Source organism: Oncorhynchus mykiss, chromosome 10 (assembly GCF_057628025.1).
Source record: "Oncorhynchus mykiss isolate SJ-2025 chromosome 10, ASM5762802v1, whole genome shotgun sequence".
In the NCBI taxonomy this organism is placed as follows: domain Eukaryota; kingdom Metazoa; phylum Chordata; class Actinopteri; order Salmoniformes; family Salmonidae; genus Oncorhynchus; species Oncorhynchus mykiss.
The window spans coordinates 77,622,314-77,635,299 of NC_143031.1; the positions used below are offsets into that span (position 1 = coordinate 77,622,314).

Consider the following 12,986-nt stretch of genomic DNA (forward strand, 5'->3'; position numbering starts at 1 on the left):
CTCATATTAGAGCTGTGTGATTAAATATGCGCACACTCACACACACACACACACACTCTCTCTCTCTCTCTCACACTCTCACTCTCACTCTCTCTTTCTCTCTCTCTCCCACTCTCTCTCTCTCTCTCTCTTTCTCTCTCTCTCTCCCACTCTCACTCTCTCTCTCACTCCCACTCTCACTCTCACTCTCACTCACTCACTCACTCACTCACTCACACACACACTCACTCACTCACTCACTTATAGTGACATGTTTGTTTAATCTGTGAATTACACCGTACAGCCTATACGCTACGACCGACTAAACGAAACCTCTCCCGTGGTCCTGGTCACGCTGCCCCTTTGATGAAAGGTTTGTGTTGACTCGTCCGCCTCGCGCTAGACTAGGTACCATGTTCCTAAGGACTCCGTTTGATGACGTCAAGCCAAGCGTTACAAATGGAGGCGAAAATGAATCAGCGTCTCAATGGGGGAGCCCGTGGTGGCGTGACGTTTACACCTAAAAGCAATCTCAATCTTCACCAGGGCGGAACGTTGTTTTGGAGAGAGGCAATAACTTTTCTTTCCAAACCATGGGAGTTCAGATAAGTTAACTCAACTGCCTAGTCAACAAATTGATTGAATACTATATTTGAACTGAGAGGTAAACTTTCAACGCGACAATTTGAGCGATATCATTGTCATGTCGAAGCCTACGCATAGGCTATACGCAATTTAGGTTAAATCCTCACCAGATGTGTTATTATCAACTTCCTCGATATAAAATGAATATGTCACCCTGCCAACCGTTTGCAACATAGTCTATCAGGTTCTTATCCAACGCCAGCTGCGCGAATTGAACAGATAGATTTCAGCAGTTTGAGGCTAGGCTACAAACGGTTTATGATGCGCTGTCCGTGGTGCTAAAATCGTTTCCTCCGTTTAAGGACTTCAGTCGGAAACTGCGATCCAGTTAAAATGTTAAAATGTCTTCTTCAGCGTATTAAACTCGTCTATTACACCGACTTCTTTGATGTGTTTGTGCACTTATCTATCTTCCTGTGTTGAGTTTGGAGTGGTGCGCGTGAGGTAGCGTCTAAAGGGGTGGAACGAAGCGGAGTTCCGTGTCTCTCTCGTGAGCCAAGCTGCGTACTGGCAGTCTCACAGCGCAATACGCTCACCGGAGAGAGCCATACATTTCGTGCTGTTTGTAGCCTGCTGTTTCCTGTTAACGGACTAAATCGCCGTTGTTTCACAGGGTAGGGACAGTTCCCCAGTAGACTACCGGACGAGAGATGAATCAAGCTGCGCGAGGGACTTTGCTGCTCCTCGTCTTTGTGTTGATAATGCAAGGTAAGCTACTTTAATAACTAAACGACCATGTTGTGGAATTCAACTGTTGGTTGTATTTTGGTTCGTTTTTATAATAAGCAATATGCATTTCAAACTTTTCTTGTTTTTGAAGAGAAAATGAGGCGTAAGATGCTGTTGTGTTTGCGTCGCAGAGTGGGGTGTACTTCACTTGGAAACGGTGAACTGTCATAGTGGCAGTATATAAAGGCGAATTTCGTAATAAATGATTGTCCTGTCTTACAAAAATGTGTGAAACTGTGTGAACATTGCATGTTTTGACGAATGTATACTTATTTAGTCAACTGAGTGATACTGGGTGTGTCTATGGACACATTGAAGAGGAATAGAGAAAGTGACGTGCAATATTTAGGATTCACTTTTGCGGACACATTCTATTAGCCCAAACAGATTGACATCATATATATAGCTTCTCTGTTTACAAGGTACGTCCAGAAAGTTAGAATACACATCATCATAACGCCTATAGGCCCATCATTTAACATGTTGAACGTTGTTCTTCTGGACAACATCCATGGGAAAAGGAAGCGTTGTCGTGCGAAGTACACCAACATGATAGAATATCAGGAAACACCGTCATCATAGCCTATCCAGGCTCGTATAAGCGGAGGAGTTTGATGTAGGCCTGTATGCAAAATGTGTTTTGAGTCGAAATAATTTATAACCGAAATTTGTGATGCTCTTCATGTTATTGTTAACAAATAGAGAGAGACAGAGAGCGAGAGAGCGAGAGAGAGTAAACAAAAACAGAATCTGATTATGGAACTGCAGGGCTAGTAAACATTTCTAATGTAATTTACTCTCTCCGTCCATATATCTCTCACTCTCCATATCATTCTCTCTCTAACTATCTATCTCTATCTCCCCCGCTCGCTCTCTCATCTCTCTCTATTGTCCCACGCACATATTTTATATTGACTGCACATATTTTACATTGACTGCACAGATTTTACATTGACTGCACAGATTTCACATTGACTGCACAGATTTTATATTGACTGCACAGATTTTACATTGACTGCACAGATTTTACATTGACTGCACAGATTTTACATTGACTGCACAGATTTTACATTGACTGCACAGATTTTACATTGACTGCACAGATTTTACATTGACTGCACAGATTTTACATTGACTGCACAGATTTTACATTGACTGCACAGATTTCACATTGACCGCACAGATTTTAAATTGACTGCACAGATTTTACATTGACCGTATGCATTTTTTTATATGTAAAATATTTTCCCAACAGGTCATGCTCACTTTGGCCTGGGTTTGGTGGATGTTTCTAAGTGATTATCTATTCATTGATTTTAAGGGGAGAAACCCAGACTTCCACATCCTTTGTTTTTAAATTGATATTAATCGTCTTGGACTTCAACATGTCTTCCTTACTGTCCTCTCATTCCCCGTTGACAGGAAGCAACAGGTTTTCACCACCTATTGTTTTAGTGCAGAAGAAGGAAAGGAGATAAGGAAATGAAGGAATCCACATTAGACTATAATGATGCACCCATTTTCTTACAATTGGCGAGGAAGGAATCAACGTTAGACCTCAGTATGGAGATGCACCCATCGCCTAAGACACAGAGAGGAAGGAATCAACGTTAGACCTAAGTATGGAGATGCACCCATCGCCTAAGACAAAGAGAGGAAGGAATCAACGTTAGACCCCAGTATGGAGATGCACCCATCGCCTAAGACAAAGAGAGGAAGGATGCCTCTTTAGACTATCAAGATGCACCCATTTTCTTAAATGAGGACAGTAAAGTAGACCTCTTTTTCAGCCATTAAGATGCACCAATTTAACTACACAAGGTGAGGAAGGAATCCACCTGATATTATTGAGATGCATCCATTTTCTTAAAAGTGGAGGTACTCTACACTTTTAAGAAAATGGCTATTTTCTTGACAATAGAGACGTACCCATTGAACTAGACAAGGTCTATGAAGGAACCAAGTCTCATCAGGAGAATAGCTGGCAACCCACCATGTCCTCATCATGTCTTTAACCACACAAAGGTAAACATGGATAAATACATGCTTGATAAAAGGAGAAGTGTGTGTGTGTGTGTGTGTGTGTGTGTGTGTGTGTGTGTGTGTGTGTGTGTACCACTGTGTCTGATGGATTGGAGGCGTTAGGTTTTGACAGGCTTTTAGCTATTATTTTTGTCTCTCTGTCTTCACCTGCTCTCTCTGTCTGTGTCTTGCTCAAACATGGACTAACAAACTTACACATTCATGTATGCACATAAACAGACACACACCCACACGCATGCTTCCAAACACACACAAACACACACACGCACACACACAAACTTTAATGCACACTCCTCCTGTTCTCTCTCTATCTCTCTCAATTCAAATCAATTAAAAGGGCTTTATTGGCTAGGAAGCACACTATATATGCTGGAAGCCCCATCAAATGGAAGCCCCTATAAATGGAAGCCCCTTCAAATGAGTGGATTCAGCTATTTCAGCCACACCTGTTGCTGACAGGTGTATAAAATCCAGCACACAGCCATGCGATCTCCATAAATGGTACCCAAACTGCCTCTGGAAGCAACATCAGCACAATAACTGTTAATTGGGAGCTTCATGAAATGGGTTTCCATGGGCGAGCAGCCACACAAAAGCCTAATATCACCATGTGCAATGCCAAGCGTTGTCTGGAGTGGTGTAAATCTTGCCGCCTTTGGACTCTGGAGGAGTGGAAACGCGTTCTCTTGAGCGACGAATCACGCTTCACCATCTGGCAGTTTGATGGCTGAGTTTGGGTTTGGCGGAAGCTAGGAGAATGCTACCTTCCCCAATGCATAGTGCCAACTGTAAAGTTTGGCGGAGGAGGAATAATGTTATGAGGCTGTTTTTCATGGTTCAGGCTAGTCCACTTACTTCCAGTGAAGGGACATCTTAACCCTACAGCATACAATTACATTCAGATCAAATCAAATCAAATTGTATTAGTCACATACACTGAATAAAACAGGCGCAGACCATACAGTGAAATGCTGACTTACAAGGCCTTTAACCAACAGTGCAGTTTAATGAACAAATAATGAAAGAGCAGCAGTAAATAACAATAGCGGGGCTATATACAGGGGGTACCTGTACAGAGTGAATGTGTCAAGGTGCGGGGGCACCGGTGTCGAGGTAATTGAGGTAATTATGTGCATGCAGGTAGGGTTATTAAAGTGGCTATGCATAGATAATAACAGAGAGTAGCAGCAGCGTATGGGGGGTGCTAACAGTCTGGGTAGCCATTTGATTAGCTGTTAGGAGTATTATGGCTATGGGGTAGAAGCTGTTTAGAAGCCTCTTGGACCTAGACTTGGTACTCTGGTACCGCTTACCGTGCAGTAGCAGAGAGAACAGTCTGTGACTAGGGTGGCTGGAGTCTTTGACCATTTTTAGGGCCTTCCTCTGACACCGACTGGTATAGAGGTCCTGGATGGCAGGAAGCTTGGCCCTAGTGATGTACTGGGCCGTTCGCATTACCCTCTGTAGTGCCTTGCGGTCAGAGGCCAAGCAGTTGCCATACCAGGCAGTGATGCAACCTGTCAGGATGCTCTCAATGGTGCAGCTGTGCAACCTTTTGAAGATCTGAGGACCCATGCCAAATCTTTTCAGTCTCCTGAGGTTGGAATAGGTTTTGTTGTGACCTCTTCATGACTGTCTCGTGTGCTTGGACCATGTTAGTTTGTTGGTGATGTGGATGCCAAGGAACTTGAAGCTCTCAACCTGCTCCACTGCAGCCCCGTCAATGAGACATTCTATGCGATTCTGTGATTCCAACTTTTTGGCAACAGTTTGGGGAAAGCCTTTTTCCTTTTCAGCATGACAATGCCCCTGTGTACCGAGAGAGGTTCATATAGAAATGCTTTGTTGAGATCGGTGTGGAAGAACTTGACTGGCTTGCACAGAGCCCTGACCTCAACCCCATCAAACAACTTTGGGATGAATTGGAACGCCGACTGCGAGCCAGGCCTAATCACCCAACATTAGTGCCCAACCTCACTAATGCTCTTGTGGCTGAATGGAAGCAAATCCCCGCAGCAATATTCCAATATCTAATGAAAAGCCTTCCCAGAAGACTTGAGGCTGTTACAGCAGCAAACGGGGGACCAAATCCATATTAATGCCCATGATTTTGAAATGAGATGTTTAACAAGCAGGTGTCCACGTACTTTTGGTCATGCAGTGTTTACATTGGAATATACAAGAAACAAAAGGGAAATAAACAATCAGTAAACATTACAATCACAAAAGTTTTTTATTCTCTGTCTCTCTCTCTCTCTCTCTCTCGTTCTTGTTCTCGTTCTTTCTCTCTCTCTCTCTCTCTCTCTCGCACCCTCTTTTGGTCTCTCTCTCTCGCACCCTCTTTTATTCTCTGTCTCTCTCTCTCTCTCGCACCCTCTTTTATTTTTATTCTCTCTCTCTCTCTCTCTCTCACAATCTCTTTTGGTCTCTCTCTCTCTCTCTCTCTCGCTCTCTCTCTCTCTCACAATCTCTTTTGGTCTCTCTCTCTCTCTCTCTCACAATCTCTTTTGGTCTCTCTCTCTCTCGCACCCTCTTTTATTCTCTCTCTCTCAAATTCAAATTCAAATTCAAATTCAAGCTGCTTTATTGGCATGAAAAACATTGTGTCAATATTGCCAAAGCAACAATGTATACAATATACATTGTAACAAAATTATAAATGATAGCAAATAATAATATAAAATGGTAGTAAATAATAATACAAAATTAAATACAAAAATAAAAACAATAAAATGGTAACAGTCAATAGTAGAAATGCAATAAATATAAAATCAAATTATGGAAAATGAAACTATAACTAACTTATAACTAAATATCTCTCTCCCGCACCCTCTTTTGGTCTCTCTCTCTCTCTCTCTCTCTCTCTCCCTCTCTCTCTCTCTCTCTCTCTCTCTCTCTCTCTCTCTCTCTCCCGCACCCTCTTTTGGTCTCTCTCTCTCTCTCTCTCTCTTTCTCTCTCTCTCTCTCTCTCTCTCTCTCTCTTCTCTCTCTCTCTCTCTCTCTCTCTTTCTCTCTCTCTCTCTCTCTCTCTCTCTCTCTCTCTCTCTCTCTCTCTCTCTCTCTCTCTCTCTCCTCTCTCTCTCTCTCTCTCTCTCTCTCTCTCTCTCTCTCTCTCTCTCTCTCTCTCTCTCTCTCCCTCTCCCGCACCCTCTTTTGGTCTCTCTCTCTCTCTCTCTCTCTCTCTCTCTCTCTCTCTCTCTCTCTCTCTCTCTCTCTCTCTCTCTCTCTCTCTCTCTTTACATCACTTCCAGTAAACATGTATCATAACTCCAGTACTGTGGCTGCTCTATTACAAGACCTTGTAGTGTGTGTGTGTGTGTGTGTGTGTGTGTGTGTGGTTACGTTAGTTTGTCTGTCACATGGTTTACTTACTTACTCCTTTCTCTTTGCATCTGAATGAATGATAGATGATCAGGTCCCTGAACTGAGCTGCTGCATGTATCATGTATGTCCCCTTCTGTTGATGAGGGATAGGGTCACTATAACATGCAGGGCTATAGAGGGATGGTTGTGTGTGTGTGTGTGTGTGTCAAGGCTCCATGTCCCATGTTGATGAGGTCATAAAGGTGGTTGGAGACAGCTGATGTCTTTGTGTTTATCCTGTGGAGTTATTAGCCACTTTCCTAATCAAAGCCTGATGGGAAGAGAGTTGAGGTATAACAGACTCCTCAGGGTAGACGCCTGCGTGTCGTCTGTGAATGTCACTCTGTCTCTCTTCACCATCTCATTTAAATTACATTATATTGGAGGTTAAAGGTCCATGTGTGGCTCTGGGATTGGCTCTTTCATTGGTTCTGAAATGAGTCTATCCCACATGGCACCCTATTCCCTATGTAGTGCACTACTCTATACGCCCTGGTCAAAAGTAGTGCACTACCCTATAGACCCTGGTCAAAAGTAGTGCACTACCCTATAGACCCTGGTCAAAAGTAGTGCACTACCCTATAGACCCTGGTCAAAAGTAGTGCACTACCCTATAGACCCTGGTCAAAAGTAGTGCACTACCCTATAGACCCTGGTCAAAAGTAGTGCACTACATAGGGAGCCATTTTGGACGCAGACTCTGCCTGTCTAGGACCCATTGAATGTGGTGATGTAAATCACCATTTATTTCAAGGTGTGGTGATATAAATCACCATTTATTTCAAGGTGTGGTGATATAAATCACCATTTATTTCAAGGTGTGGTGATATAAATCACCATTTATTTCAAGGTGTGGTGATATAAATCACCATTTATTTCAAGGTGTGGTGATATAAATCATCATTTATTTCAAGGTGTGGTGATATAAATCACCATTTATTTCAAGGTGTGGTGATATAAATCACCATTTATTTCAAGGTGTGGTGATATAAATCACCATTTATTTCAAGGTGTGGTGATATAAATCACCATTTATTTCAAGGTGTGGTGATATAAATCACCATTTATTTCAAGGTGTGGTGATATAAATCACCATTTATTTCAAGGTGTGGTGATATAAATCACCATTTATTTCAAGGTGTGGTGATGTAAATCACCATTTATTTCAAGGTGTGGTGATGTAAATCACCATTTATTTCAAGGTGTCGTGATATAAATCACCATTTATTTCAAGGTGTGGTGATATAAATCACCATTTATTTCAAGGTGTGGTGATGTAAATCACCATTTATTTCAAGGTGTGGTGATGTAAATCACCATTTATTTCAAGGTGTGGTGATATAAATCACCATTTATTTCAAGGTGTGGTGATGTAAATCACCATTTATTTCAAGGTGTGGTGATATAAATCACCATTTATTTCAAGGTGTGGTGATATAAATCACCATTTATTTCAAGGTGTGGTCATGTAAATCACCATTTATTTCAAGGTGTGGTGATATAAATCACCATTTATTTCATGGTGTGGTGATATAAATCACCATTTATTTCAAGGTGTGGTGATATAAATCACCATTTATTTCAAGGTGTGGTGATATAAATCACCATTTATTTCAATGTGTGGTGATATAAATCACCATTTATTTCAAGGTGTGGTGATATAAATCACCATTTATTTCATGGTGTGGTGATATAAATCACCATTTATTTCAAGGTGTGGTGATATAAATCCTGACAGTATCATAATGTCATTCCAAACAACACTTTATTCAGTCTATTCTATACACACACACACACACACACACACACACACACACACACACACACACACACACACACACACACACACACAGTGTGCCTGGAGAGGTTAGGCATGTGTAGCCATGCTGGAAGAGAGCAGTCCCACTGGCATCAACACCTCTACTGTCTCTTCCCATTACTGGACACACACCCTGCCACGTCTCACATTGAAGCTCCTAACCTCTCTCTCTACCACTCTCTCCCCCTCTCTCTTCCTCTTTCTCACCCCCTCCCTCTTCCTCTCTCTCTCCCCCTCTCTCCCTCTCCTCTCTCCCTCCTCCTCTAAACGCTACATGATAATGGGATGGTCATGACTAATACATGACTGAGACCTCATCCATAACTCAATCTCTGTATTAGCCACACACACACACACACACACACACACACACATCTCTGTATTAGCTCAGGCAGATGGTGAGAGAGACTCATCACCATGCACTTCTTAAAACCTCTCAGGGGAAATGCAGAGCGCCAAATTCAAATACATTACTATAAAAATCTAACTTTGATTAAATCAAATATGCAAGATAGCAAATTAAAGCTACACGTGTTTTGAATCCAGCCAATCTGACATAGATTTCAAAAAGGCTTTTCGGCGAAAGCAAACAATGCTATTATCTGAGGATAGCACCTCCGTAAACAAAGAGAGAAACCATATTTCAACCCTGCAGGCGCGACACAAAACGCAGAAATAAAAATATAATTAATGCCTTACCTTTGACGAGCTTCTTCTGTTGGCACTCTAATGTGTCTCATAAACATCACAAATTATCCTTTTGTTTGATTAATTCCGTCGATATATGTCCAAAAAGTCAATTTATTTGGCGCGTTTGATCCAGAAAAACACCGGTTCCAACTTGTGCAACATGACAACAAAATATCTCAAAAGTTACCTGTAAACTTTGCCAAAACATTTCAAACCCTCAGACAGTCACTGTGTTAATCTATATCAACCCTCAGACAGTCACTGTGTTAATCTATATCAACACTCAGACAGTCACTGTGTTAATCCATATCAACCCTCTGACAGTCACTGTGTGAATCCATATCAACCCTCAGACAGTCACTGTGTGAATCCATTTCAACCCTCAGACAATCACTGTGTGAATCCATACCAACCCTCAGACAGTCACTGTGTGAATCCACTGTGTAAATCCATAGTGACATACAGTATACAGCTAGTGTGGTAGGATGAAGGCAGTATACAGCTAGTGTGGTAGGACGAAGGCAGTAAACAGCTAGTGTGGTAGGATGAAGGCAGTATACAGCTAGTGTGGTAGGATGAAGGCAGTATACAGCTAGTGTGGTAGAATGAAGGCAGTATATAGCTAGTGTGGTAGGATGAAGGCAGTATACAGCTAGTGTGGTAGGATGAAGGCAGTATACAGCTGGTGTGGTAGGATGAAGGCAGTATACAGCTAGTGTGGTAGGATGAAGGCAGTATACAGCTCGTGTGGTCGGATGAAGGCAGTATACAGCTAGTGTGGTAGGATGAAGGCAGTATAAAGCTAGTGTGGTAGGACGAAGGCAGTATAAAGCTAGTGTGGTAGGATGAAGGCAGTATGCAGCTAGTGTGGTAGGATGAAGGCAGTATACAGCTAGTGTGGTAGGATGAAGGCAGTATACAGCTAGTGTGGTAGGATGAAGGCAGTATTCAGCTCGTGTGGTAGGATGAAGGCAGTATACACCTCGTGTGGTAGGATGAAGGCAGTATACAGCTCGTGTGGTAGGATGAAGGCAGTATACAGCTCGTGTGGTAGGATGAAGGCAGTATACAGCTAGTGTGGTAGGATGAAGGCAGTATACAGCTCGTGTGGTAGGATGAAGGCAGTATACACCTCGTGTGGTAGGATGAAGGCAGTATACAGCTCGTGTGGTAGGATGAAGGCAGTATACAGCTCGTGTGGTAGGATGAAGGCAGTATACAGCTCGTGTGGTAGGATGAAGTTAGACACAACCCATATCTGAAGAGTATGAAGTCTGTGCTTTAAAGACGTAATCTGCAGGATGACATTTTAACAAGGCTCTTTCCTCTATTGCAGGGCAACATCCAGCCCGTTCAATCTGGCCTGCGGAGGTCGGAGTGTTTTAGTTGAAATGTTTTGGATTTTGGCTTACAAAACACTCCAGGCCGCCCTTGAACATCCAAAATGTGAAAGTATGTAGAAATTATAATAAATCTAAACTTTTTCATGTATTTGCCCCTTTTTTCTGATGAGCAAATCGTTCAGGAAAAAACCTGTCCGGCCCACCGCTGAATTTTGAAATCCGATGTGGCCCTCGAGCCACAATTATTGCCCAGCACTGATCTGTGGAGGAAGAGAGAGAATAAGAGAGGGGGAAGTGGAGAGAAAGAGAGGACTAGTCAGTGACGGACGGGTAGGGAGTTGGAAAGGGATCAAATAGCTGAAACAGAGATGGAAGCTGCTGGAAATGTTCTGACATAATTACCTCTTTTATGAAATCTATCTGACCACATCAAAGGTGTGTGTGTGTGTGTGTGTGTGTTCATGTTTGTGTGTTTGTGTTCGTGTCTGGGTGTGTGTGTGTGTGTGTGTGTGTGTGTGTGTGTGTGTGTGTGTGTTCATGTTTGTGTGTTTGTGTTCGTGTCTGGGTGTGTGTGTGTGTGTGTGTGTGTGTGTGTTCATGTTCGTGTCTGTGTGTGTGTGTTCAAACTGCAGCCAGAGAGAGACTATTTTGATCAAAGCAGTGGTTTAGTCACCGTTCTGTGAGTCGTACAGAGCAGAACCCTCACAGTAATTAACTAACGAGGACATGGAACGTTTAAGTCTGTGTGTCTCCTAAGTGACATATACAGCTAGTGTGGTAGGATGAAGGCAGTATACAGCTAGTGTGGTAGGATGAAGGCAGTATACAGCTAGTGTGGTAGGATGAAGGCAGTATACAGCTAGTGTGGTAGGATGAAGGCAGTATACAGCTAGTGTGGTAGGATGAAGGCAGTATACAGCTAGTGTGGTAGGATGAAGGCAGTATACAGCTAGTGTGGTAGGATGAAGGCAGTATACAGCTAGTGTGGTAGGATGAAGGCAGTATACAGCTAGTGTGGTAGGATGAAGGCAGTATACAGCTAGTGTGGTAGGATGAAGGCAGTATACAGCTAGTGTGGTAGGATGAAGGCAGTATACAGCTAGTGTGGTAGGATGAAGGCAGTATACAGCTAGTGTGGTAGGATGAAGGCAGTATACAGCTAGTGTTGTAGGATGAAGGCAGTATACAGCTAGTGTGGTAGGATGAAGGCAGTATACAGCTAGTGTGGTAGGATGAAGGCAGTATACAGCTAGTGTGGTAGGATGAAGGCAGTATACAGCTAGTGTGGTAGGATGAAGGCAGTATACAGCTAGTGTGGTAGGATGAAGGCAGTATACAGCTAGTGTTGTAGGATGAAGGCAGTATACAGCTAGTGTGGTAGGATGAAGGCAGTATACAGCTAGTGTGGTAGGATGAAGGCAGTATACAGCTAGTGTGGTAGGATGAAGGCAGTATACAGCTAGTGTGGTAGGATGAAGGCAGTATACAGCTAGTGTGGTAGGATGAAGGCAGTATACAGCTAGTGTGGTAGGATGAAGTCAGTATATAGCTAGTGTGGTAGGATGAAGGCAGTATACAGCTAGTGTGGTAGGATGAAGGCAGTATACAGCTAGTGTGGTAGGATGAAGGCAGTATACAGCTAGTGTGGTAGGATGAAGGCAGTATACAGCTAGTGTGGTAGGATGAAGGCAGTATACAGCTAGTGTTGTAGGATGAAGGCAGTATACAGCTAGTGTGGTAGGATGAAGGCAGTATATAGCTAGTGTGGTAGGATGAAGGCAGTATACAGCTAGTGTGGTAGGATGAAGGCAGTATACAGCTAGTGTGGTAGGATGAAGGCAGTATACAGCTAGTGTGGTAGGATGAAGGCAGTATACAGCTAGTGTTGTAGGATGAAGGCAGTATACAGCTAGTGTGGTAGGATGAAGGCAGTATATAGCTAGTGTGGTAGGATGAAGGCAGTATACAGCTAGTGTGGTAGGATGAAGGTAGTATACAGCTAGTGTGGTAGGATGAAGGCAGTATACAGCTAGTGTGGTAGGATGAAGGCAGTATACAGCTCGTGTGGTAGGATGAAGGCAGTATACAGCTAGTGTGGTAGGATGAAGGCAGTATACAGCTAGTGTGGTAGGATGAAGGCAGTATACAGCTAGTGTGGTAGGATGAAGGCAGTATACAGCTAGTGTGGTAGGATGAAGGCAGTATACAGCTAGTGTGGTAGGATGAAGGCAGTATACAGCTAGTGTGGTAGGATGAAGGCAGTATACAGCTCGTGTGGTAGGATGAAGGCAGTATACAGCTAGTGTGGTAGGATGAAGGCAGTATACAGCTAGTGTGGTAGGATGAAGGCAGTATACAGCTAGTGTGGTAGGATG

At 43.0% G+C, this 12,986-nt stretch overlaps 1 protein-coding gene across 2 annotated transcripts in view; it reads left to right on the forward strand.

Annotated features, from left to right (window-relative positions):
• Positions 1-446: 446 nt before the first annotated feature.
• Positions 447-12,986, forward strand: part of LOC110515566 (neuronal acetylcholine receptor subunit alpha-3) — a 37,846-nt gene continuing 25,306 nt past the window's right edge. The window contains exon 1 of one of the 2 annotated variants that reach the window (XM_090188032.1): positions 447-1,332. In XM_090188032.1, the coding sequence (XP_090044158.1) occupies positions 1,275-1,332 (58 nt within the window). In that variant the 5' untranslated portion in view covers positions 447-1,274. The remainder of the gene's footprint in view (positions 1,333-12,986) is intronic. The other variant, XM_090188031.1, reaches the window with a different exon arrangement.